Source organism: Lagenorhynchus albirostris, chromosome 1 (assembly GCF_949774975.1).
Source record: "Lagenorhynchus albirostris chromosome 1, mLagAlb1.1, whole genome shotgun sequence".
Taxonomy (NCBI): Eukaryota; Metazoa; Chordata; class Mammalia; order Artiodactyla; family Delphinidae; genus Lagenorhynchus; species Lagenorhynchus albirostris.
Genome location: NC_083095.1, coordinates 85,780,333 through 85,808,097, shown reverse-complemented (window position 1 = coordinate 85,808,097; position 27,765 = coordinate 85,780,333). Strand labels below are relative to the sequence as shown.

Genomic DNA, 27,765 nt, shown 5'->3' with positions numbered 1-27,765 from the left:
TGTGTGGGGCTTTGGATGAAGAGACGATTTCTGGAATGTCCATTCTCCAGAATTTAGCCAAAATAATCTTTCCGAAACAGAAATCAGACCATGTATCTCTGCTGCTTAAGACCTTTCCATAGTTCTCCTTTGCTCTTAAAGTCCAAAAAGTTAATGTGACTTAGAAGAATATAAGCTCCATGATAATGAGGGAATCGGATTAGTTTGATGATACAGCACCAATTCCTTGAACAGTGCCTGGCCTACAGGAGGTCCCATTTATATGTGGTAAAGCATTTACCAACTACCCACCTGTATAAGGGAAGAACAGACCTATTATACTCCACATAATGATGATGATAGTGAAAAACATTTTAAAAAGATAAATTACTCTATGTAGATTACCTGAGTGGTATCATCTGATGTATCCTCCTCATTTTCCTTGGTGGCTCTGCTGTAATATAAAGTTGTTTCACTCATGGCAAGACTGACAATTTGTTCAATGATAAAGATTTCCATTTCCAAATATTGAGACCCCATAAATTATATCCTTTAACTTATTAAAAATAACATCATTATAAAAATAAATTTATGAAATTAAACATTTATGATGAACATTAATCCAACAGCTTGATTTCTTATAAAATATAGAGAGATTTGAATTTCCTTAAGTCTTTTAAAAATACATTAATCAGTTTTTTTATTATAAATGTAATACATGTTCATAGTATTTAAACAAAACGTAAGCAAGGTAGAACACAGTTCCTCTCGCGCAATATTACCCTAGAATGGAGCAACATGATGCACTGTCTTGCACGATGATGACAACTTATTCTAACACCTATAGTTGTATTTGGGTGCATATTTCTTCCATTCTTAACAATACTAGACTTCATGGATTTTTTTTTAACTCTTTGCCAATCTAAAGTTTTAGAAAAGATAATGCATTTCAGTTTGAACTTGTACCATTAATGATGCAGACTACCTTTTTATACATTAAATGGTATTTCTAGTTCTGTGAATTGTCTATTCATACTCATTATACATTAATTTTTTCTTTAGTGTAAAATGCAGCATGCATATAGAAGAGTATATAATGTATGCACAGAGTTTAAAGAATAATACTAAAGTGAACAATTATGAACCTACCAGTGAGCATAAGCAACAGAAATGACTTGTTCTTTTGGAGTTCCTATGTGCCTCTCTTCACATGCATCTGCCCCCCTAATATTTGCATTCAATGCTACAAATTTCCCTCAAAGCACTGCTTTTGCTGCATCCCACAAATTTTGATGTTGTATTTGAATTTTCATTTAGTTTGAAATCTTTTCCTTTCTTTCTTTTTAGATTTCTTCTTTGTGTTATTAAGAAGCATGTTGTTTAATCTTCAAGTATTTTGGAATTTTCCAGCTTTCTGTTGTTGATTTCTAGTTTAATTGCATTGTGGTCTGAGAGCTGGCGTTGTATGATATCCATTTGTTTAAATTTGTTAAGGTGTGTTTTATGACACAAAATATGGTCTTGGTGAATGTTCCATGTGAGCTTGAGAAGAATGTGTATTCTACTGTTGTTGGATGAAGGAGACTATAGATGTCAATTATAGCCAGCTGATTGATGGTGCTTTTGAATTAGAATATGTCCTTATTGATCTTCTCCCTGCTGAATCTGTCCATTCCTGATAGAAGGGTGTTAAGGTCTCTAATTGTAATAGTGGATTCATCTATTTCTACTTGCAGTTCTATCATTCTTGCCTCAAGTATTTTGATGCTTTGTTATCAGGCACATACTTTCCCTGTTTTGAAGTTAGCTCTTTCTGAAATTAATATAACTACTCCTATTTTCTTTTTTTTTGAGAGTTGGGAGTTAAGTTTTATTGGGGGCAAAATGACGACTGCAGCCCAGGAGACAGCGTTTCAGATAACTGAAAAACTGCTCTGCTATTTTCTTTTTTAAAGATCATAATGTTATCATTTATTGGATGAAAAAAACAAAGAAGAAAAAGAATTGTTTTGGAATGTTTGGGGGAAAAACAGCTTGCTTATAAGTAAAATTCTTTCTCTTTGAAATGAGTTAGTGAAAAAGAAAACAATCTTCATTATATGAAATAACATCACCAGGTAGGAAAAGCAGCACACAAGAATATATTTTTGGATATAAAAATTTATATTTATATATAGTTATGCCATCAGCAGCATTCAAAATTAGCTGAGTATCTATACAATTACACATATTGATTCATGTTTTAACGAAGTGTTTTAAAAGCTCATCATATTAGAACATGCACAATATTCTGAAGGCATATAAATTCCCCATGGGTTTCTGAACATCCTTACCCTCAACTTCACAATCAGAATGTACAAAAGCAGTGAAAGATCAGAGTTCAGAGGTGTTTTATTTTTCTTTTCCTTGTTCAAAGTACCTAAGTCAAGCAAATATATTGAAAAAGGCAAAATAAACACTTTGCATAGCAGAAGATTGCAAGATTGCATGTAAACTATGATTCTCCTTTATGACATTACACAAGTACAAGGTACATCTGTACTTAGAATAAGGCTCATTACCTCTTCTTGCAGCATGAATGTTCAACAGGCAGAGAGCAACGTTCTGCCCAGGGACCAGTCTCAATTTGTTCTCAAAGAATGCCTCCCAAGGATCCACAAGGACAATAAGTCTAGGCAGCCATTTATATCAGGGAACTTTTGTCCCCACTATGTCTACTTTTTGGTGCTGTCTGTTAAATGTAGTGACATTACTTTGTTGTGAATATACACATTAGTGTTATTACGATGCTGTGGACTGACCTTTCACTCCAAATAGCCATGTTCCCCCCATCTAGTGAACTCACTCTTCCCTGGTTTCAGTTCAGCCCGTCTATAGAAATTTTTTTTTACATTTCCAAGCCCAGTGTCAGTTTATCAGCTCCTGCTAAGAAGGATATAATTTTATTTGGTCAATTTACATTAACAATATGGTTGGCCTGTTAAACTTTAGCCATTCTAATAGGTGTGTGGTAGTACATCACTGTTGTTTTAATTTGCAATACCCTAATGACTAACGGCATTAAACATATTTTTCAAGTGCTTATTTGTCACTTGTATATCTTCTTTCGTGAAATATCTGTTCAAATCTTTTGTTTATTAGATTATTTTCTTAAATTTTGAGAGTTCTTTCTATAGTATGTCAATCCATACAACTTCTTTATTAGATATATACTTTGCAAATATTTTCTCTTAGTCTATGAATTATCTTTTCATTCTCTTCATATAGTCTTTTTTTAATATACTAAAGCTTTAAATCATTATACAGAGGGATTAATATCCCTTTTTTATTGTTGAATAATATTTTATTATAATTGATTATGGTTAATTATTCAGGTTTTTTCTAGTTTTTACTATGACAATGCCACAATAAACGCCTTCATACATTTATCTTAGATACATGTGTGTTTGATTACAACAGGACAAAGTCCCAAAACTGGTACTGCTAGTTCAAACGTATGCATATTTTAAATTTTAATGCATTTCCAGATCATTTCCTCCAGTTTGAAGCAACTCATACTCAAATGAACAAAGTCTAAGGCCTGGATGAACCTTGAGGACATTCTTCTAAGTGAAATAAGCCAGTCACAGAAAGATAAATACTACATGATCCCACCTATATTAGGTATCTAAAATAGTCAAATTCATAGACTCAAAGAGGAATGGTGGCTGCCAGGGGCTAAGGGGAGGGGGAAATGGGGAGTTACTAATCAATGGGCATAAAGTTTCAGTTAAGCAAGATGAATAAGTTCTAGAGACCTACTGTACAGCACTGTGCCTACAGTTAACAATACTGTATGGAACACTTAAAATTTTGTGAAGAGGGTAGATCTCATGTTAAGTGCTCTTACTACAGTAAAATAAAATAAAATAAAACAAAATAAAACAAAATAAAGTAATTAATAGTCAATGCAAATTAAAGGAAGAATAATAACCTATTTCTTCATATAGTCTTTGAATGGGCAGGCATTTTTACTTTTGGTTATATCCATTTAACCCATTTTTTCTTTTGTGGATCATGCTTTTGGTGTAATATCTAAGACATCTTTGCCTGATCCAAGGTTTCAAGATTTTCTTCATTGTTGTCTAGAAGTTTTATAGTTTTAGGTTTTACATTTAGGTCTATATTGTATTTTGAGTAATTTTCTTTTTTTTTTTTTTGATTGACGTTTCATTCTTGTTTGTGGCAACTTCTGAGCTCCTCACATGCCAGACTGGAAATTACAAGTCCTTGCCTTTTCATTTTGTTCAAGTTTTTTTGTTTGTTTGTATTTTGTTTTTGCGGTTATAATAAAGTTTAAAGTTTAAAATTTCTAAGTAATCGAATCAATCACCCTTTTTCCTTATGGCTCTTCCGTTTTTCTTACACTAAGATTTTTTAAATTCTACATTTTTTCCTATTTTTATTTTCTTGTGTGCTTTATTTTTATTTATCTGGAATTCATTTTTGCTAATGTTCTGAGGTTAGGACCTTACATTTTTTTTCCAAGTGGATAATCTAATTTTCCTAACACAAAGATAAATACAAATAATGGAAATATAAACTAGTACACAACCTCTATGGGAGGCAATTTGGAAACATCTATCAAAAGTACAGATGTACAAACCATTTGATCAGAAATTATACTTCTGTGACTCTGGTCTATGGATATACTTGCATGTATGCAAAATGACACATATACAAGGTTATTCATGAAGTAAGTAGTTGTAAAACAATATCAGAAACAACTTTAAAGTCTACTAGCAGGGATTAACTAAATGCATCACAGTGTAACCATATAATAGAAACTATGTAGCTGTTTTAAAGAAATTAGAAACTACCACATTGGTGAAGGGAAAAAAAGCAAGGTACAGAATAATGTGTAAAGATGATATCATTTGTGTCAGGAAAGGAAAAAACAAAGAATACATTAATCTTATTGTATAGGCATAAATTATCTCTGGAAGGATACACAGAAAACTGGAAACACTGATTACTTTCAAGGATGGAATGAGGTAGCTCAAGCACAAATGGTGAGGGAGACTTTTCACTATATACACCTTTTTTTTTCACATCTTTATTGGAGTATAAATGCTTTACAATGTTGTGTTAGTTTCTGTTGTACAACAAAGTGAATCAGCTATATGTATACATATATCCCCATATCCCCTCACTCTTGAACGTCCCTCTCACCCTCCCTATCCTATCCCTCTAGGTCGTCACAAAGCACCGAGCTGATCTCCCTGTGTATATACACCTTTGTACAATGTGCTTATTTAAAAAAATAAATAAAAATTAAAAAGCCCAACTTAGATATCACCTCTAAAACAAAAATAATGGGAGTTTAGTAAAAGGAAAAAATGTTTTAAATATTAATGCTTTAAATATAAATAAATAATGAATTAAATATAAATAACAAATACACAGGGATTTGTTATGCTATTAGTATTTTCAGTCAAAAAAAGTAATTGAATTATATTCATAAGGCACTAACAGAGTAGGTGGCAGGATTATGGGTATTTTTTCTTCTTTTCAATATTTTCTATTTTTCCTTCAATGAACACATTTCTGTGATAAAATAAGTCATTTATATTTTATAAATTTATAAATTTATTTATTTATTTTTGGCTGCATTGGGTATTCGTTGCTGCACGGGCTTTCTCTTGCTGAGGCGAGCAGGGGCTACCCTTTGTTGCGGTGTGTGGGCTTCTCATTGAGGTGGCTTCTCTTGTTGCAGAGCATGGGCTCTAGGTGCGTGGGCTTCAGTAGTTGTAGTGTGCAGGCGCAGCAGTTGTGGCACATGGGCTTAGTTGCTCCACGGCATGTGGGATCTTCCTGAACCAGGGCTTGAACCCGCATCCCCTGCATTGGCAGGTGGATTCTTAACCACTACACCACCAGGGAAGTCCCAAAATAAGATTTTTTAATATTAAAATTTTAAAATAGAAATAAGTTGAAACTCAGAAAAAAATCACTATGTTGAATGCTTTCTGCAGCTCATATAAGATGTTCATTATTTGGGTAAAAATAGAAAGACTGGAGGATTTAAAGACAATATTGGTAAAAATGGAAGAAGAATCTCCTTCTACTACTATCTTCCAATTCATGCGACCCACACACAAACAGCTTTGATCAAATGGTTGGTTCCAGAAAATTCCTGGACAACTATTCAAGTCTAAGGTAACTCATGGAGGTAACTAAGGAGGTAAAATGAAATTCTGAAGACATGTTAGTTCACATTAGCATCTATCAAGTTAACACGGTGTGGGCTTCCCTGGTGGCACAGTGGTTAAGAATCTGCCTGCCAATGTAGGGGACATGGGTTCAAGCCCTGGTCCGGGAAGATCCCACATGCTGCGGAGCAACTAGGCCTGTGCGCCACAACTGCTGAGCCCACGTGCTGCAACTACTGAAGCCTGTTCACCTAGAGCCTGTGCTCCGCGACAAGAGAAGCCACCGCAATGAGAGGCCTGTGCACCGCAGTGAAGAGTAGCCCCTGCTCGCCGCAACTAGAGAAAGCCCGCGTTCAGCAACGAAGACCCAATACAGCCAAAAATAAATAAATATATTTATTAAAAAAAAAAAAAGTTAACAGGATGATTTTTTAGAAGGATGTGTAGGGTAGAGAACGTCCTCAGTCAAACATATAGGATGTGTTAAGAGTGTCATCTTCACAAATGTCTGAGAATAATTTTTGTCATCAAGCCTGCATTCACCTGCACAGGTGAAAAGATGAAATTTCTCAGAACAATATCCCAGCAAATAAGGCAAACCAGTTTTCTATGGTGATGTATTATCTATTTAGGTAACTGGTATTCACAGTCAGGTTTTCTTAAGTTCTTTATGTGTTAAGTAATGTGCAAAAATACCTTTGCTTGGGAGGAATCTGCAGCTGCTCAAAGTACAATTGGCCCAGGGAGTTTATGCTCATCACAATCTCTTCTTCAGATACCAAGTCTATCTTGAATGGGTTTGCTGTGATGTGACACTTCAGATCTCCTTTTCCATTTGCCAATACAAGACTGCCTGTATCCCCTGAGCATGAAATCAGCCTGGAAAACAAGGCAGGAAGAGAAAAATAAATTGCTGTAGGTTTACATGGCTCAATGCAATTCTCAATTCAAATTAGTAAATCAATATTCATGTGACATAGCACAGATAAGGCAGTAGAGAGCTGTAATTGAGAGCATGGGCTTTGGTGTCAGAAAGACTGGACTAAACATAGCTCTCCCACACACTAGGTGTATAACTGTGGACAAGTTAATCTTTCTAGTTCTTGTTTTCCTCATCTGTAAAGTGGAAATGATAAAAGCAAGAACAAATAGAGATTTTTGAGAGGATTAAATGAGATCACACATGTAAAGCACTTGGCAAAGAGCCTGGCATATAATAAGCGCTCAGTAAATGTTAGCTCTCATCATCATTATTACTTTGGTCTGGTAACAAGTTGGTGCATAGAATTTAAACATTTTGCTTTTCTTTCTCATTCCAACCCTACACTCAGAAACTGAGTAAATAACACAGATTCGGTTATTGATTCACTCAGTCCAAAGTGAGATGGAAAGGTGAAACTTTTGTTTATTTATCACCTAACTTCCAACAGCCCAATCAGACACGTACACTTTTTGGATGCTTTGGATCCCCAGGAGTTATATAAGCTCAGAGACAGCACTTAAAATCCCTAGGTCTATCATCAGGAAAAAAAGGGAGACTCAAATCAACAGAATTAGAAATGAAAAAGGAGAAGTAACAACTGACACTGCAGAAATACAAAGGATCATGAGAGAATACTATAAGCAACTATATACCAATAAAATGGACAACCTGGAAGAAATGGACAAATTCTTAGAAAAGTACAACTTCCCAAGACTGAACCAGGAAGAAATAGAAAATATGAACAGACCAATCACAAGCACTGAAATTGAAACTGTGATTAAAAAACAAAAGCCCAGGGCCAGATGGCTTCACAGGAGAATTCTATCAAACATTTACAGAAGAGCTAACACCTATCCTTCTCATACTCTTCCAAAATATAGCAGAGGGAGGAACACTCCCAAACTCATTCTACGAGGCCACCATGATCCTGATACCAAAACCAAACAAAGATGTCACAAAAAAAGAAACTTACAGGTCAAAACCACTGATGAACATAGATGCAAAAATCCTCCACAAAATACTAGCAAACACAATCCAACAGCACACTGAGAGGATCATACGCCATGATCAACTCGGGTTTATCCCAGGAATGCAAGGATTCGTCAATATATGCAAATCAATCAATGTGATACACCATATTAACAAACTGAAGGATAAAAACCATATGATAATCTCGATAGATGCAGAAAAAGTTTTTGACAAAATTCAACACCCATTATGATAAAAACTCTCCAGAAAGTGGGCATATATGACAAACCCACAGCCAACATCATTCTCAATGGTGAAAAACTGAAAGCATTTCCTCTAAGATCAGGAACAGGACAAGGGTGTCCACTCTCACCACTACTATTCAACATAGTTTTGGAAGTTTTAGCCATGGCAATCAGAGAAGAAAAAGAAATAAAAGGAATCCAAATTGGAAAAGAAGAAGTAAAACTGTCACTGTTTGCAGATGACATGATACTATACATAGAAAATCCTAAAGATGCCACCAGAAAACTACTAGAGCTAATCAATGAATTTGGTAAAGTAGCAGGATACAAATTAATGCACAGAAATCTCTTGCATTCCTATACATTAACAACAAAAAATCAGAAAGAGAAATTAAGGAAACAGTCCCATTTACAACTGCAACAAAAAGAAAAAAAAATACCTAGGAATAAACCTACCTAAGGAGATAAAAGACCTGTATGCAGAAAACTATAAGATACTGATGAAATAAATCAAAGACGATACAAACAGATGGGAAGATATACCATGTTCTTGGATTGGAAGAATCAACATTGTGAAAATGACTATACTATGCACAGCGATCTACAGATTCAATGCAATCCCTATCAAATTACCAATGGCATTTTCACAGAACTAGAACAAAAAATTTCACAATTTGTATGGAAACACAAAAGACCCTGAATAACCAAAGCAATCTTGAGAAAGAAAAACAGAGCTGGAGGAATCAGGCTCCTTGACTTCAGACTCTACTACAAAGCTACAGTAATCAAGACAGTATGGTACTGGCACAAAAACAGAAATATAGATCGATGGAACAGAATAGAAAGCCCAGCGATAAACCCACACACATATGGTCACCTTATCTTTGACAAAGGAGGCAAGAATATACAGTGGAGAAAAGACAGCCTCTTTAATAAGTGGTGCTGGGAAAACTGGACAGCTACATGTAAAAAAAGAATGAAATTACAACACTCCCTAACACCATACACAAAAATAAACTCAAAATGGATTAAAGACCTAAATGTAAGGCCAGACACTACAAAACTCTTAGAGGAAAACATAGGCAGAACACTCTATGACATAAATCACAGCAAGATCCTTTTTGAGCCACCTCCTAGAGGAATGGAAATAAAATAAAAAATAAACAAATGGGACCTAATGAAACTTAAAAGCTTTTGCACAGCAAAGGAAACCGTAAACAAGACGAAAAGACAATCTGCAGAATGGGAGAAAATATTTGCAAACAAAGCAACTGACAAAGGATTAATTTCCAAAATATACAAGCAGCTCATGCAGCTCAATATCAAAAAAACAAACAATCCAAAAATGGGTGGAACACCCAAATAGACATTTCTCCAAAGTAGACATCAGATTGCCAACAAACACATGAAAAGATGCTGAACATCACTAATCATTAGAGAAGTGCAAACCAAAACTACAATGAGGTATCACCTCACACTGGCCAGAATGGCCTTCATCAAAAAATCTAGAAACAATAAGTGCTGGAGAGGGTGTGGATAAAAGGGAACCCTCTTGCACTGTTGGTGGGAATGTAAATTGATACAACCACTATGGAGAACAGTATGGAGGTTCCTTAAAAAACGAAAAATAGAACTACCATACGACACAGCAATCCCACTACTGGGCATATACCCTAAGAAAACCATAATTCAAAAAGATACATGTACCACAATGTTCATTGCAGCACTATTTACAGTAGCCAGGACATGGAAACAACCTAAATGTCCATCAACAGATGAATGGATAAAGAAGATGTGGCACATATATACAGTGGAATATTACTCAGCCATAAAAAGGAATGAAATTGAATTATTTGTAATGAGGTGGATGGACCTAGAGTCTGTCATACGGAGTGATGTAAGTCAGAAAGAGAAAAACAAATACCGTATGCTAATGCACATATATGGAATCTAAAAGAACAGTACTGATGAACCTAGTGGCAGGGCAGGAATAAAGACGCAGACGTAGAGAATGGACTTGAGGACACAGGAGCAAGGGGAAGCTGGGACGAAGTATGAGAGCAGCATTGACGTATATACACTACCAAATGTAAAATAGATGGCTAGTGGGAAGCTGCTGCATAGCACAGGGAGATCAGCTCAGTGCTTTTTGATGACCTAGAGGGGTGGAATAGGGAGGATGGGAGGGAAGCTCAAGAGTGAGGGGATATGGGGATATATGTATACATGTAGCTGATTCACTTTGTTGTACAGCAGAAACTAACAACACAACATTGTAAAGCAATTATCCTCCAATAAAGATATAAAAATAAAAAAATAAAATCCCTAGGTCTAGATATTTTTCTAGTGCATAGTCACCCTGGTCACAGGCCTCTTTAGGGAGGATTAGGAGGGATAGTTTATGATCTTATATATCTTTACAACCTCCTCCATGGATTCTAGGCCTGCCCCTCAAGCAAGATGCTTTGGGTTCTGGAAATTAACTTTGTAGTTTGAGAGGTTGTGTCTCACTGTTCATCAAACTTAAATAGAGTTCTTTTGATTATTCTGTCAAGTAGGACTCTAGTCCATCTATTTCAGCCTAATGGACCCCCTGACGTATCATGCACTGCCCTGAGGCTTGAGCCATTTTGAGTACCACACAGGCCCTGTTATGGAAACACGTCTACCTTGTCTCTTACAACTAAATGCTGCTACTTTGACTCTGCTACCTAGAGTCTCATCATTTCCACTGAAATCAGGGAGCCCATTTTAATGGTACCATTCCCACCATTATCTCTAGCTCAGAAAAGACATTCACTCACTATAATGCTTTCCAAGTGTTCCCTCACTAATGTATTTCTCAATGAAGGAAGTATCTTTTGGATCCTTTGGAGAACAGACTTAGGGGCTAGATGCATATGACATATCCACTTCAACATTTTTATCTCCCTAAGTCTATGAATCATTTCTTCTACACAGCGCCAAGGAATTTCTGGTATCTCAGCTTCATTCAGCACAGTCCATAGCTGAGTTCAAGTTATACTTAACCAAGCAAATAATTAGAACCATTTTCAGCTGTCTAAGCTAGCATATTAAATCTGGATTCTCCGGTACCTGTACCCATGTCAGTAAATTTAGCATGATCCTAAAATTATGGTCCTTCCTTCTGGTCTAGAAGTCCCTCAGAAATCATTTCCATGCATATTTCCCAGATTTTTGCCAGTATAAAATCTTACAATTCTTTAGGTGTGTAAGCCTTTTCCTCCTGGGTTTGACTGTAATTGGCTCCCTAGGCATGTTGGGGTCTGACTTGATAGTGGGTCTGGAGGCAGTGAAGAGTGGTAAGGGTGAAGCACAGGGAGCACTGGAATCTCCTGGCACAGTATATTTCAGGTGAGGTTAACACGGGGTGTCCAAGCAGGTGAGATCAGCCTTATCAGATGGAGGAGAAGGAGCTGCTTCTGCTGAACTGGGAGGCTCAGTGGAATTTTGAAGTTTGGGACTCATGGTTATCCAAATCTTCCCAAATGTTGCTATTCAATTTTGGGGAGTCCTACCTTTTCACAGCGATGCCCTAAATTCATAGCCCTGATGAAGCTGTGAATTCAACTTACGCTCTAATTCAGCAGACCACAGAATCTAACTCTGTATCTGATTTTCAGCTACGAGGACTCTGTAGATATGACTTTTAGGATTGTCACAGAAATCTGTTAGGTTTCTGACAATTTAAAAGCCTGAAACTGCTGTTTTCTTTAAGTTCTTCAGTGAAATTAATAGCAGCCAGGCCACCTCAGAGTTTTGAATTTTGTATGGCAATCATGCTATGCTATGGCCCCACCACTTGGTTTGCCAGAGCCATGCTTTCAATAGGCACTCTATTTAAGGCAACCACAAGTAGTAATTTGACTGTCACAGAATGCCGTGGTTTATTGCTAGTCGTACTAATTTGCTAGAGCTTCCATAACAAAATACCACAGACCGGGTGGCTTAAACATCAGAAATTTATTTTCTCACAATTCTGGAGGCTGGAAATCCTAGATCAAAGTGTCAGCCGGTTTGGTTTCTTCTGAGGCTTTTCTTCTTGGCTTGCAGATGGCCATCTTCTTGCTGTGTCCTCACATGGCCATCCCTCTGTCTGTGTTATCTGTATCCTCATCTCCTCCTCTTACAAGACACCAGTCATACTGGATTAGGGCCCACCCTAATGACCCTATTTTAACTTAATTACCTGTTCAAAGGCTCTGTCTCAGAATAGTCACATTCTGAGGTATGGGAGGTTAGGGCTTCAACATATGAGTCTGGTTGGGGAGGGTAGTATTCAGCCCAAAACATTAATATCTCACCGCCTAATGAAAATCAGGTCCTCACTGCCTTCAAATCCAAGTAGATCAGCTAACTAAGCTCAGATTTCCATCCTTGAGGGTCTGTTGCTTATACTTATTCTGATATCAATGACTGTGTTAACCAAAACTCAACTGCAGATAACAGAAACAACTCTGGCTATTTTAAGCAGAAAGTAAATGACTTAATATGGAGGAATTATTAGCTTACAACATTATGGAAGGTTTGAGGTAGCAGGTTCCTGGCTGAGTGTCCAGTAATGACTCCTAGAACAATACTGCATAATTGCAGGCCAACAGAACTTCTCTCTTAGCTGGAATCAGGAAGCTGGGTAATCAGAAGTCAATGTGGCAACTGGTGGGCTCCAGGATCATGCCAACTTAGCTGCAATCCAGAGACTGGGAAACCACTGCCCTAACTAGTGGCTCTAGAGTCATTCTATAACTGCTGATGCACACCAGCAAAATGGGAGACTCAATTCTGAAATCAAGATAACTGTAAGTGCATCTGATTGGTGGAACCTGAATTACATCAGAAACTAGCTATATGGGAGTCTGGGAAATGGAGAAATGTAGTTTTTAGTTATTACAGTAGCCAAAGGTCCTCTAGAAAAAGGCTGAAATAGAGGCAAAACTAATATACCACATTTACTACACAATGCTAATATTACCCTGACTCCAAAACCTGGCAAAGATAGCACAGAAAAACTATAGACTAATGTTACTTATGAACACAGATGTAAAAATGTTAAAGGTCTACTAGTAAAATGAATCGTCCAGGAGAGTAAAAAATAATGTAATGTGACCAAGAGGAAATACACACACACACACACACACACACACACACTCTCTCTCTCTCTCTCTCATTTGCCAAACTGCAAAGCTATGAGAATAGTCCCTTTTTAATTCTTATTTCCTAAGTTCTTAGCCTATAGTAGTGGCTCAGTGATATATTTTAAATTTATGATAGTTCTAGCATAGCTAAATTAATTTCTCCTTATAATTTATTAGCTTTTTTTTGGCTGTGTCAGGTCTTAACTGCAACACGCAGGATCTTTGTTGTGGCATGTGGGCTCTTTCGTTGCGGTGCACAGGCTCTTCGTGGCAGCACGCGAACTTCTCTCTAGTTGCCGTGTGTGGGCTCCAGAGAGCATGGGCTCTGTGTTGCAGCGTGGAGGCTTAGCTGCCCTGCAGCATGTGGGATCTTAGTTCTCTGACCAAGGATAGAACCTGCGTCCCCTGCATTGGAAGGCGGATTCTTTACCACAGGACCACCAGGGAAGTCCCATAATTTATTAAGTTTTTATTAGATTTTCATGGAAAAAATAATCTACATAAAACTATGATAATGATGTAGTGAAAATTAAAGCATCTGGCATAATCTTATATTCCCTTAGTGACATGATATAAAGAAAATAACAAACCAACAGACAGAACCAAGTTAAAATATCACCGGAAAATGTGCTGAGAACTGATGCAGATTCTGCAGGTACATGAAAAATGCTTTAATCCCCAAAGATTTTTTTTCCACCTAGAAACTGATCATTAATTTATCTCTGACTCTAAGACAGATTATATGTTAGACTTCTGAGACTGCCGTTAATTAAAAGTGAGTCAGTCTAACTGTATAAATTACTGTAAGCATGGGAGTTTTGCTAGTACATTGGATCTCTGGAGCCCTGCTGTTCATCTGAGTGAGTCAATTAAACAGGTCTCCTGCTTGCTCCCAAAGTCTGGCTGATAAACCGCTTACTTTGTCAGGAGGAGAGAAGATCAGAAGCTCTGCTTCTCCCCATTAATAAGTGCTGATGAGTCAAATGGTGGAGGAAGAGAGTACAGAATGGATAGCATCAAAATGGATAAATTTATCCCCAAATAACTAAAAACTAACTCTGCCAATGGTTGTATCTTTGAAGAAACAAAATAAGAGACTCATACAAAAGCTGCTACTCAAGGTATGATAGAAGAATATATTGAGGGTGTATCCAAGGTAACGTGTTTCTTGGCTTACCTTACAGTGCTTGGCTTGCTTGTGAGGACATCAGGAACTTCATACCTGGGTTTCAAGGGTGTTTCTTCATTGATTTTAAGCCTGAAAATATTTCCCTCTATACCATAAACTTCAGCCAGGAGAGGAACCTGGGAACACACACGCGATTAGTTTCAACAGGTTACCCAGGTCAGTTCTACAAATTATGATAATTAGAAAACTATGTTTAAATTATTATAGGCCAGGCAAATTGGAGAAAATGGCAATCATGAAGGAAAGCCTTTCCAATCTATATGTACTTGCTTGGCTCTATCTGTAGTAGAAACAAACACCTCCTATGTGTTCTATGGTTAGGCAAACATATAATTGTCCAGACCAGGACTGTTAAGAGTGAGAGGGCTCTCTATTAATAACGATAGTGGATGACAGGCATAAACTGAAACTGCCCTTGGAAAATTGGGACATGTGGCCCACTGTATCTATGATACATATCTAAGATATGTACAGGTATCTTAAGAATAAGTGTTTGGTGTTAAAACTAGAGTAACTGGATTCCAGTTGAACGAAAGATGAAGGGTAACAAGCCACAGAATAGAAAAGAATAGACAGTAAAACGGTGGTCATTGGGGTTCTCTACTGTAGATGAATAAGGCTTCCTGCGTTAAAATCAAGGCACTTCCTGTACACTTAGATTAAGGTCTGGGGAACTTTCTCTAGAGGCTGCGATATTCTCAGCTTTCTCAAGATCGAGAATTTAGGTTAAATACTGCCTACGATGAAAGATGGAAGCAACATAGAATCATAAAGAGAATACAGAGTTTGAAAAATAAAACAATAACAACAAACTCTGAAGGCAGAGATGGCTGGATTTAGATTACAAAATGAGGCATCAAGATTAGGGAAATATCTTAAGACAGTGGTTTTCAACTGATGTGCCATGCTGCACTGGCTGCAAATCATTAAGTACAGTATGATGCCAAATTCTGGTTACAACTGGGTCTGTGTATTGTTACTATAATGTCTGTTAAATGAAAGGCTAAGCTGGGTAGCCTGTGTGAGGTAACACACAGAACGGGTATGCCGTGGTGCAAGCAAGATATAGGAAGCAGGGAGAATATTAATGCGGCACCAAAAAACAAAAACAAAAACAATCCCTCCCCCACAAAACGATGTTACTGGAACCTTGCTTCTTCAGAATATAGGAAAGGGCACTTGAACAGTGACAGGACACTGAAGAGTGACCATAGGCTGTGGCTGCTTTTACAGACATTCTTAAAACAAGGTTATGGGGCTTCCCTGGTGGCGCAGTGGTTGAGAGTCCGCCTGCCGATGCAGGGGACACAGGTTCATGTCCCGGTCTAGGAAGATCCCACATGCCACAGAGCGGCTGGGCCCGTGAGCCATGGCCGCTGAGCCTGCGCGTCCAGAGCCTGTGCTCCACAACGGGAGAGGCCACAACAGTGAGAGGCCCGTGTACCACAAAAAAAAAACAAAAAACAAAAAACCAAGGTTATGATGTAGTACTGATCATACAATAATAATTTTTTCCCCAGCTTTATTAAGAAATAATTGACATATTCTGTAAGTTTAAGTTGTACAACTCCTTGATTTGATACTTATATATTGCAAAAATGATCACCACCATAGCATTAGCTAACATCTGCATCAAGTCACATAATTACCATTTCCTTTTTGTGGTGAGAACATTTAAGATCTACTCTCTTAGCAACTTTCAAGTATATAATAGAGTATTATTAACTACAATCACTATGCTGTTAGTCATCTTATTACAGTTGGAAGTTTGTACTCTTTGGCCAACACCTCCCCCTTTCCCCCACCCCCAATCATACTGTAATTACTGCTTAAATGTTTAGTATTCTTTTGTATATTTGATTTACTTCAAGTGTGCCATCAGAATTCTAAGATTTGAAAATGTATCCAAGTATAAGGCTGAAATCCTGTTAGATTATGTATTCCCTCCCAAGTTAGACATAAATTTCCACTACTCTCTCAAATTTAATTCAACTAACATTTATTTGGCATCTAATATTGTGAAGTGCTGATTGCTGTGAAAAGGATGGCTAAACTCTTAGGGAGAGTGCAATTTAGAGGAGATGCAACACCTATGTTGTAACTGTAAAGCATTTTATGATAAATGCTGAGATAGGATGAGGACATGTGCTGCGGGAGAACAAGGAAGGGGAATATTGATGACTGTAAGGAGAGGGGTTCTGGGACATCTCTCTGGAGGAAGAGGGACTTAAGCAGGGCCTTGAGGGATTAGTAGGACTTTGGGTAGGCAAAAATGGGCAAGAACATCCCAAGCAGAGGGCACACAGGTTGTCCCTTATATGTGATTAACAAATTGCATTTAGTTTATATACTCAGAGATCCTCCCATTATTAGTAAAATAACTTTCTTAAAAATTTTTATTTTTTTAAACCAAAGACTGGTCTGATATGTTCTGTTCTTGAGGCTGCAGCCTAGTAAAGAATCCTAATTATATGAGAGAAGGTAGCAATAACCCTGCTTTTCCTATAATAACCCTAGGCAAGCAAACATACAAATCAGAGTCAAAGCCCCACTTTGTTTTCATTTTAACTTAATTAAGCAAACCAATTTTGCCAATAGGTAACCCTTGTCAAAGTCAATATCCAAATTCATTCTTATCTCTTATTATCATCAACATAGCTTCATATTCCAAGCACATAATTTCCTTAGACCTTAGTATACATTTGCTTGTATGATCTGGCTCATGCCGTTTTTACTGGCTTAAAAAATCAACAGCAGCAGACTCTCAGAAGTCCAATAAGTAAAGCTACTTGGACTGAAAACAGCAGGAAGTGGCTCAGAGCCTCTACCGTTGAGCCCGCTCCCCTCCCTGCATTGAGTTCTGACACCCCTCTACGGAAACCTCAGGGCTCTGCACATGAGAGTTTATAAACCACTTCCCTGGGCTTCTTAACTGCCAGTTATTGTCCAATTTTTCAACCAAAACCGGGCTGTCAAAAAGTCTGGACATGAATGTTATATCCTTCTATCTAAAACATTAAGAATTTCTAAACATTTCTGTTCTCTAGAGACCTGTTTGGATATTTATTTTAAAATAATATACAAATAAATTATTGAATCTCTATTAGTGATTAAAAATGACAATAAAAAACACGTTGTGGGCTTCCCTGCTGGCACAGTGGTTGAGAGTCCGCCTGCCGATGCAGGGTACACGGGTTCGTGCCCCGGTCCGGGAAGATCCCACATGCTGCGGAGCGGCTGGGCCCGTGAGCCATGGCTGCTGAGCCTGCGCGTCCAGAGCCTCTGCTCTGCGGCGGGAGAGGCCACAACAGTGAGAGGCCCGCGTACCGCAAAAAAAAGCAAAAACAAAAAATTATGTTGTTACAGAAGTTAGACTGAATAAACTCAGAATTATTTAATGTTAATATTTAGAGAATAGCAGTAAAGATTGCGGCAAGATGGATTTATGTAAAATAAGTGAAGAAACATAAAATTAAATATTTAAAATAAGGTGAGACAGCATGGGTTTTGCTCCCCGAGAAAGATTTAAGATGTGTAAATGTCCTCCTACACAGAGAAGATGAAATAAATCCTCAAAGAAAGGAATACATTTTGGAGGTTCATTTTAGTACCACAAGTCTCTACTTGGTTTTTCATTCAGAGGCTCACCTCCCATAATCTGGGAGAGCATAAATTCCCTTTTCCTATCTTATTTCTCCCATACCGAATAAAAATAAAACCCAGTAGTTTGTCATCCCTAAGTCTAGTTTTTTTGGCCACAAGGGCAAAAATATGAGACAGGTTATAAAAATCATGGTGGTAACAACAGCCTTGTCTGTACATTCAAGCAGTGGAATGGATCACAGTTACATTAAAAGTTTTTTTTTAATTTCACCCCAAACTAGTAGAGACTATGACTGAGTTAACAGAACAGCCCTCTAACATATATTTAAATGGTGGTGGGTATTAATAAGGGAAATTATGACCCCATCAACTTCTCCGTGATGGGTAGATCTTGCTTGTCCTCTGGAACCAGGTCTCTCTACTATATTATAAGGAATAGTTAACCTAAAAGGCCTAGAGAAGTGAGCAAGGACCTCTCTCAGCTATTGGTCAAGACCTTCCAGGATTCAGAGAATGGTCTAAGATTCATTAAATTGCTGTAGGGCACTTATTGCCCCTTCCATAGTTGTAGCCAGTTGGTTTATTGCAAGCACTGATTCTCTATGGAGAACGCTGGCAAGTTCACACTGGGCATTAGCATGTTCCCCAAGGACAATTAGCCTGTCCAGGTATGCTTCTGATTGCTTGGCCAGTTCCCCAATAAGCTGCCTGTTCCTGGCCATTTCTGCAGAAACAGTCCTGGTTAACAAGTAGTAGTTGTTCCTCATCTGTTGAGGAGGTGGCTGGTTGGGCAAAGTCCCATTGCTTAGATGAAGACGCAAGGGATAACTTCATGGAGGTGCTCAGAGATATCCCTGCATCCTTGGAGAAGCTGCCAGAAGTGTTGCCACCAGTGAAAACTTGCAAACAGGCTGCAAAATAAACATTTTGCCAAATAGTTCATCCATGTCATGAAAAAGCATAAAAATTAGCAATATAAAGTAGGTCAAAGACGTAGGTCTGTTCCAAATAGCCTTGCTAGCAGTGCTTTTTAGGTACACTCAGAAGATAGCATAAATTTCCCTGCTCTGGTGTCACAAGACTAGATCTTCTCTTTTTCTCAATCCAGGTCAAATTTTGACTGAAGGTAAAAAATTGATAGTAGTAGGAAAAAAAGAGGTCTAAAAAAGCAGTCAACACTTTACTGATAACTCCTTTAAGATTATTTTCTGGAAGCTTCTTTATCAAATATCTGATTATTTTGTCATAAGAAATAGGACCCTATGTGAGAAAACTTAGGGATCTGAACCTGCAACCAGCTTTTCTTCAAAGCCTAGATGTCCTGACCTAGAGGCAACACACAGGGCAACACTTCAGTTTATTTTGTAACATTACTGTGTCCCAGGAACATCATGTTTGCTATGGACTGAATTGTCCATTGTCATTTTCCCCCCTCCCCAAAACTTCCCCATTCTCCAACCCTTCAATTCATATGTTGAAGCCCTAACCCTCAATGTGATGGCACCTGGAGATGGGGCCTTGGGAGGTGTTTAGGTTTTGATGAGGTCATGAGGGTGGAGTCATGATGGGATTACTGCCTTTACAGGAAGACACTAGAGAGTTAGCTGTCTCTCCATCATGTGAATATACAGTTGACCCTTGAACAGAGATTTGAACAGCATGGGTCCACTTATACATGGATTTTTTTTCAATAAATACTTACTATAGTACCATACAATCCTTGGTTGGTTGAATCTGTGGATGTGGAACCATGTATACTGAGGGCCGACTGTGAAGTCATACTTGGATTTTCCACTGCTAACCCCTGCGTTGTTCAAGGGTCAACTGTACACTAAGGAGGTGGCAGTCTACAGGGCAGGAAGTGGGACCTTGATCTAGGACTTCCCAGACTCCAGAACTGTGAGAAATAAAGGTTTGTTAAGACACCTAGTTTATGTTATAGCAGTGTGAGCTCACTAAGACAACGGTGAATGAAACTTGGTTCTGTTTCCTGGTTGCTTATTAAGTAGCAGGTTGGGAGAAGGGAATTGGGAAGAAGGATTTCAAAAATTAACAACAGGGCTTCCCTGGTGGCGCAGTGGTTGAGAGTCCACCTGCTGATGCAGGGGACACGGGTTCGTGCCCCGGTCCGGGAAGATCCCACATGCCGCAGAGTGGCTGGGCCCGTGAGCCATGGCCGCTGAGCCTGCGCGTCCGGAGCCTGTGCTCCGCAGCGGGAGAGGCCACAACAGTGAGAGGCCTGTGTACCGCAAAAAAGAAAAAAAAAAAATTAACAACAAAGCCTGACAACAAAATTATTGCTTTAAGAGTTTTAATGGTGTGAGGGCAGGTAGGCACTAAGAGTGCTGGGTTTGTCAGAATCTGCCTCATCAGTGAAATCTGAGAACTGCAGCTGTGAGCTGAATATGATCCTCTTAGACTTTGGGCTCTGTCTCTCTGAACCTGAAATAAAAAGCTATCATTCTGAATAAGTGGATGTACGTGGCTTTTTAAAAATCTCCAGACCATATCCATACCATATCCTACTGTGAAATCTCCCATGAAACACCCATCTCATCCCAGAAAAAACCTCTAATGGAGGCTCCTTGACTATGCAGTGAGCAGGATACAAGGTTCAGACAACTTTAGAAATTACTGTTTGGATCTCTGTTGTCCCTATCAAACTGATAGAGGGCACAAAGCCTTAAGTCCCTATTAGTCATCTCAACTCCAAGTGACAAGGAGGACATTAAAATGACATTCAGTTCAGAATTTTAGGGTGACCTCCCAAAACATACATTGCATGCATTTGCCTGACATCAGAGCATGCAGATTCCCTGTGCAGCACTGTTATTTCCAACACCTGAACATTGTGTCTGTTCCAAGGGGTCCTCAAAGTTCTCAGTCTTGGGAGCCACGTTGCTGACATCCTGGATCACTTGCCCTTGCTTGTCCGGCTCCTCAGCTCCCTTCTGAGCCATGTGCTGTCTTGCGCTGAGCTCCCGTGGGTCCTCCTGGACTGTGGCTTCTTTTCCTTTGAAGGCGTCCATAGCTGGTGGGCTCTGGTTCTGGCACCTGACCTGAACAGCATTGTCCCTCATATTTTCAGGATCCAAAGAGCGGTGTGTACAGAAAAACTGACCTATAGTCTTGTAAAAGGCAGTGTGAGAGGCTCTACCACTAACTTCACTGGTATGGAGCTGCATCAAGAAGTTGCATTTTGGCCCACATTGGTATTCCGAGTGCCTCATTTACTCTGCCTCGGCATGTGTCATCACGACAGTGGATTGTTCAGGTGCTCAACAGACTGAGCCTCCCCAAGGACAGAAAGGGACTGTCCCTGACCATGGGACAGCTACAACTCTCTGGGGCTAGACACATCAGAGGCAAGAAGGAAAAAGAGCAAATGACAGGAAAAATGAGAAAGGAAGGGAACTGATTGCTGGTATTAAAGGCCTACCGACTCCTGGAAGGTCTCTGGTGGACTCCTTGCATTTCCTGGAGCCAGCTGCTTCTGCTGACCCTGAATACAGGGGTTTGGCGGGGTATTGGGCTATTAGACTACATGCAAATGGCGGGTGGCTCTCTAGGAAAGAAATTAATGCTGCCCCATGTTTTCCCATGAACAGCTTTCAAACTTGGCTACAAAAGGATGTAAAGTTTGGGAGACCTGGATCAGTACTCTACCATGAGCTGTGAACTCAAAGGTTGCACAGATGCCAAGCAAGGAGGGAAATTCCTCCAGAAAAAAATGAGTGGTGTTAAGAAGCAGCACTAGGTTTTGAAGAAAGGCTAACCATCCCTTCAGTGTAGTTAAGAGAAAAGAACTAAGTGTGCTGCTACCACAACTACATCCTTAAGTAACCATAAGTTGGGAAAAAGGGATGGGGATAGAGAACACAAACTGTTGATATGATTCTAGCCCCTATTTTGAATTCAGGCAAGAAAGCTATGTTAGAGAATTCTACATCTTTGAAGTGACTAAAATCTCTAAAACTTCATATGCAAGGTAGCCTTCCTCACTGTGCCATTGCTCCTCCTGCCTGGGAATAAAGTTGAGCCTCCCGACGAAGCTAGAGACCTTACAAATGTTACAGAGAATGCCCTGATGTTGTGGGGCAGTGTTTGCTCTGTCTTCTCCGAGAAGATTCCTCAGTGTAATGTTATACGGAGCTCTACGGTAGTCACAAGATCTCTCACAATGCTGCAGTGAAAGTGGGGATGTCTTCTCAGTCTGCTTCCCAGAACTGGGATTTGTTAGTGAGCTGATGGAATTACTATCTAAGCTGTTATGGGACTAGACTGCATGTCTTTACCTATGTCCTTCAGCGAATTACCAATTAAACCAGATTGGTCTGGGAGGCCTTAGAAGCTTAGGACACCTTTCAAAGACAGGGGAGGATGTGAAGTGAGGGTCAGGTTGGAAGCATCAACTACTTGTGCATAACCACACTTCCTAGCCCGGCCCACAGCACTTCCTCTGTGACTGGCCCATCTGAAGTAGTGTGAAAACTTGACAGATGAGAAAAAGCACTTAGGATACTGCTCTAATCCTTTTAGCATGTAACAACTATGGTGATCTGTTAGTGAAGCAGCTTAGGGGTGGGAACATCTGTGACTTATTCAACTGCATAGACCATTGTTCCTCTTGCCCACTCACATTTTGAGGTTTGGACATTCACTGAATCTGTACCTTGCTTGAGGGTATGTTGTATAATAGTGATAAAAAGAGCATGGGTGCGTGACAGAGTCTACAGTCACAGGTGAAAATTCTGGTTACTAGCTATGACTTTGAGCAAGTGGCTTTTTAGACTTCAATTTCCTTATCTGAAAATTAGGGACAATGCAATGTACCTCTTAGATGATTCTGAAGATTAATTAAAAGGAAATAACATTCCTAAAACATCTAAGAAAGCATCTGATACAAGGCAATCTATATGTTGATAGTCATATTACTTTTAAAGTAGCATTGTGTAGATATTAAAAAGATGGCATTACTTCTCTCACAAAGTTTGTTTTTGAAGCATACATAGTTTAATTAGCCTTTGTGGAAATTTACTTCATTCAACCCAAATAAATATAGAAACAAATAATTCTCTGTAGAAAATACTTTTTCTCACCTTAGCTGCTTTGTTGATGATTTGGAACCTGGTGCTCTCTTTGCCTTCTGTGACTGAGTCTAGTAATGCCCGATAGGTAGACTTCTTGGAGAGCCGCTGTTTCTGACGCCTACAGATTTGGAGTATACAGACGTCTGAGAATGATTTGTGACTCTCAGCCTCCAAAAGACTATATTACCATGTGGAAGTCATTAAAATTCACTTCAATAGTAGGTGAACTGGGCACAAGCAGTATATTAGTACTCCAATAAAGCACTAAGAGGAGTATCAATAATTTAGAGAGCTAAGAAAATTAATAAGCAGAGTGCTACTGCAATTAATAAAATAATAATAAGAGTACTTATAAAATTGTTCACCATAACACTACTCAAGGATGGTATTTTGTCCCCTTTATTGAGAAGGTGGGGCAGTTTTCATAGATGACACGTATTAGCTTGTTGATGTCCCTCCCTCTTTCCATGAAATGTATACTTTAATTGAAACTTAATAAATTTTAGTGGAAATCCAATATAATCCAGTGGTTTGTCAAGGTGACCAGGGGTTCACTATAGAATTCCCTCTAAGGTACCTGTTCAGAATTAAAATGATATTATTTTCTTTCTCTAGAGTTGTGTGTATAAATTAGAAAGTTGTATGATATAATTTTTGGTGATTTCAGTTTCAGGACCACATAAAGGTAGACACTCAAAAAAGTTTTAAAGAAATATTTTTTGAGGCTCTGGGGAAATAGGCAATCATATAGTGGTGATGGGAGTGCAAAATGACACAATCTCTATGGAGGGATATCTGGTAATAGTTAAAATTTCAAATACATTTACTCTTTGACCTAGTAATCCCACTCCTGGAAATTCATCCTACAAATATACCTGCGTGTGTAGGAAATGACATATGTATAGCTTTTCACTGTGGCAGTGATGTTACAGCAAGACTGAAAACAACCCAAGGGTCTAGCAATAGGAGAGTGAATACATTATAATTTACCCAATGGAATACCATACAGCTATGAAAAAGAGGACAATTTCCATATACTCATACAGAGCTCTTCAGAATAAATAATGAAGCAGAAAAAAAGATGTATACAACAGTGTATATAGAAAGCTACTTGGCCTAAGAATGGTGGTGATATAAGAATATGTGCATTCACAAAAAGAAATACTGGAAAGATAAATAAGAAATTAATAAATCTGGTTACTTACAAGGAAAGATGTGGAATGGGGTGGAAGGGGACAAGAAAGAGAGTAACATTTTTCAATGTGTATCTTTTTATATTATTTGATTTTTGAACCATGTAAAAGTATTATTTCTTCAAAGATTCAAAATTTTAACGTTAGTTGAAAAACACTTTGACTTTTAAAATACCTGTTTATTAACACAGTAATGTTAATTATAATGTATAAGTATACAATATAATTAATTATAATTAATAACATATTAATAATAAAATAATACAGGAGTTAAGCTAGAGTAGTAAAGGTGAATTTCTCCTGTCAATAAATTATTTAATCACTGAATTTCCTAATTGACTCTTTCCTCAGAAAGTCTATCAGTTCTCAAAAATTTAATAAACATCAATTTTGAAATATTTTCAGAACTATTCTATCTAGGTCATATACTTCCTCTTCTTACCTGTAGAAAGCAATCTTGCTGCAGTCTTTGAAAATGTTTTTATCCACAGCTTCATCTTCAACACTAATAAAAAGACATTTTAAGAAACTTATTTTACATAGGGTTTGTGAATCCAAATTTTGTACTTTCTCTAACTATAATATAAATCATGGGACATAAATCATTGTGATGCAAAATTGTGTCATGGCCATAACACAATAATGTGTTTGCTGCAGAACAACATCCTTTTGTAAAACACCCATGGTAAACAACAAAACATGAAGTTCTGGGATTGCTCAGAAAGCAACAGAAAAAGAGCACTGTCACTTATGAGAAAGGGTTCTTTAAAATGAATGACTGAAGGCTATGGCTACAACAATAAAATCTGAAGGAGTAAAAACAAAAAACCCCAAACCGGACCAACAAAAACAACCCACCCACCTACTTATTCAACAAAATATTTTCAGAACTTTCTTGCTGAGTGTTGGGCTCTGAGGAAGATAAGAAGTACTGTGTCTGAGTTTTCTTTGACAGCCTAACCAACATCACAAATCAACCTGACAAATGATATAACAGAGGTATGTACGAGGTGCTAGAATAAGGATAGAAACAGAGAAGGAAAATCCTTTGCTTTTTAAGATGATGCTGATAATCTAGGGGCCAATGTTTTTTATTTCTTATTTATTTTTAACATCTTTATTCGAGTATAATTGCTTTACAATGGTGTGTTAGTTTCTGCTTTATAACAAAGTGAATCAGTTATACATATACATATGTCCCCATATCTCTTCCCTCTTGCATCGCCCTTCCTCCCACCCTCCCTATCCCACCCCTCTAGGTGGTCACAAAGCACAGAGCTGATCTCCCTCTGCTATGAGGCTGCTTCCCACTAGCTATTTTACGTTTGGTAGTGTATATATGTCCATGCCACTCTCTCACTTTGTCCCAGCTTACCCTTCCCCCTCCCTGTATCCTCAAGTCAATTCTCTAGTAGGTCTGCATCTTTATTCCCATCTTGCCCCTAGGTTCTTCTGAACATTTTTTTCCTTTTCTTTTCTTTTTCTTTAGATTCCATATATATGTGTTAGCATACGGTATTTGTTTTTCTCTTTCTGACTTACTTCACTCTGTATGGCAGACTCTAGGTCCATCCACCTCACTACAAATAACTCAGTTTCGTTTCTTTTTATGGCTGAGTAATATTCCACTGTATATATGTGCCACATCTTCTTTATCCATTCATCTGTCGATGGACATTTAGGTTGGTTCCATGTCCTGGCTATTGTAAATAGTGCTGCAGTGAACATTGGGGTGCATGTGTCTTTTTGAATTATGGTTTTCTCAGGGTATATGCCCAGTAGTGGGATTGCTGGGTCATATGGTAGTTCTATTTTTAGTTTTTTAAGGAAACTCCATACTGTTTTCCATAGTGGTTGTATCAATTTACATTCCCACCGACAGTGCAGGAGGGTTCCCTTTTCACCACACTCTTTCCAGGATTTATTGTTTCTAGATTTTATGATAATGGCCATTCTGACCAGCATGAGGTGATACCTCATTGTAGTTTTGATTTGTATTTCTCTAATAATTAGTGATGGTGAGCATCTTTTCATGTGCCTCTTGGCCATCTGTATGTCTTCCTTGGTGAAATGTCTATTTAGGTCTTCTGCCCATTTTTTAACTGGATTGTTTTTTTGATATTGAGCTCCATGAGCTGTTTGTACATTTTGGAGATTAATCCTTTGTCTGTTGTTTCATTTGCAAATATTTTCTCCCATTCTGAGGGTTGTCTTTTTGTCTTGTTCATGGTTTCCCTTGCTGTGCAAAAGCTTTTAATTAAGTCCCATTTGTTTATTTTTGTTTTTATTTCTGTTACTCTAGGAGGTAGGGCAAAAAAGATCTTACTGTGGTTTATGTCAAAGATCTTTCCAGTTTTGAAGAATAAACTCTGGAATGATATAGGAAGAGATGTACTTAGCTGAACCTGGAAAGCAACCTGTTTGAAATTCATGTGTTAAGAGTTCTGATCACAGGGCTTCCCTGGTGGCGTAGTGGTTAAGAATCCATCTGCCAATGCAGGGAACACGGGTTTGAGCCCTGGTCTGGGAAGATCCCACATGCCGTGGAGCAACTAAGCTTGTGCACCACAACTATTGAGCCTGTGCTCTAGAGCCCACGAGCCACAACTACCAAGCCCGCGTGCCACAACTACTGAAGCCCACACCGCTAGGGCCGTGCTCCACAACAAGAGAAGCCACTGCAATGAGAAGCCCGCGCACCGCAACAAATAGCCCCCGCTCACCACAACTAGAGAAAGCCCGTGCGCAGCAACGAAGACCCAAAGCAGCCAAAAATAAATAAATTTATAAGATAAATAAATAAAATACCACAATGTTAACGTTAAAAAAAAAGAGTTCTGATAACAATTCTTCCGGTTTTGTTAACCATCCTTCAAGTATTTCATGAGAGGCTATTAATATCAATTAATTCCGTGGAGAATTGAGAAGGCTAGAGATTGAGTCCACAAATATAAAATATGCAAATAAGACATGCAATCAAACAATCAATAAAGTCTTCAGGGTCTTCCCTGGTGGTGCAGTGGTTAGGAATCTGCCTGCTAATGCAGGGGACACAGGTTTCAGCCTGTGTGCCGCGGAGCAACTAAGCCCATGCGCCACAACTACTGAGCCTGCGCTCTAGAGCCCGCGAGCCACAACTACTGAAGCCCGCGCGCCTAGAGCCTGTGC

At 38.5% G+C, this 27,765-nt stretch overlaps 1 protein-coding gene across 3 annotated transcripts in view; it reads right to left on the bottom strand.

The window, feature by feature from the left end:
- GANC (glucosidase alpha, neutral C) overlaps window positions 1-27,765 on the bottom strand; it is a 76,842-nt gene that overhangs the window by 47,982 nt on the left and 1,095 nt on the right. For 2 of the 3 annotated variants that reach the window (XM_060148128.1, XM_060148117.1), the window contains exons 2-6: window positions 25,040-25,102; window positions 23,414-23,522; window positions 14,700-14,827; window positions 6,867-7,049; window positions 385-433 (exon numbers count right to left, since the gene is read on the bottom strand). In XM_060148128.1, coding sequence (XP_060004111.1) covers window positions 385-433; window positions 6,867-7,049; window positions 14,700-14,827; window positions 23,414-23,522; window positions 25,040-25,102 — 532 coding nt within the window. Of the gene's footprint in view, window positions 1-384; window positions 434-6,866; window positions 7,050-14,699; window positions 14,828-18,991; window positions 19,226-23,413; window positions 23,523-25,039; window positions 25,103-27,765 lie in introns of those variants that run through there. The other variant, XM_060148137.1, reaches the window with a different exon arrangement.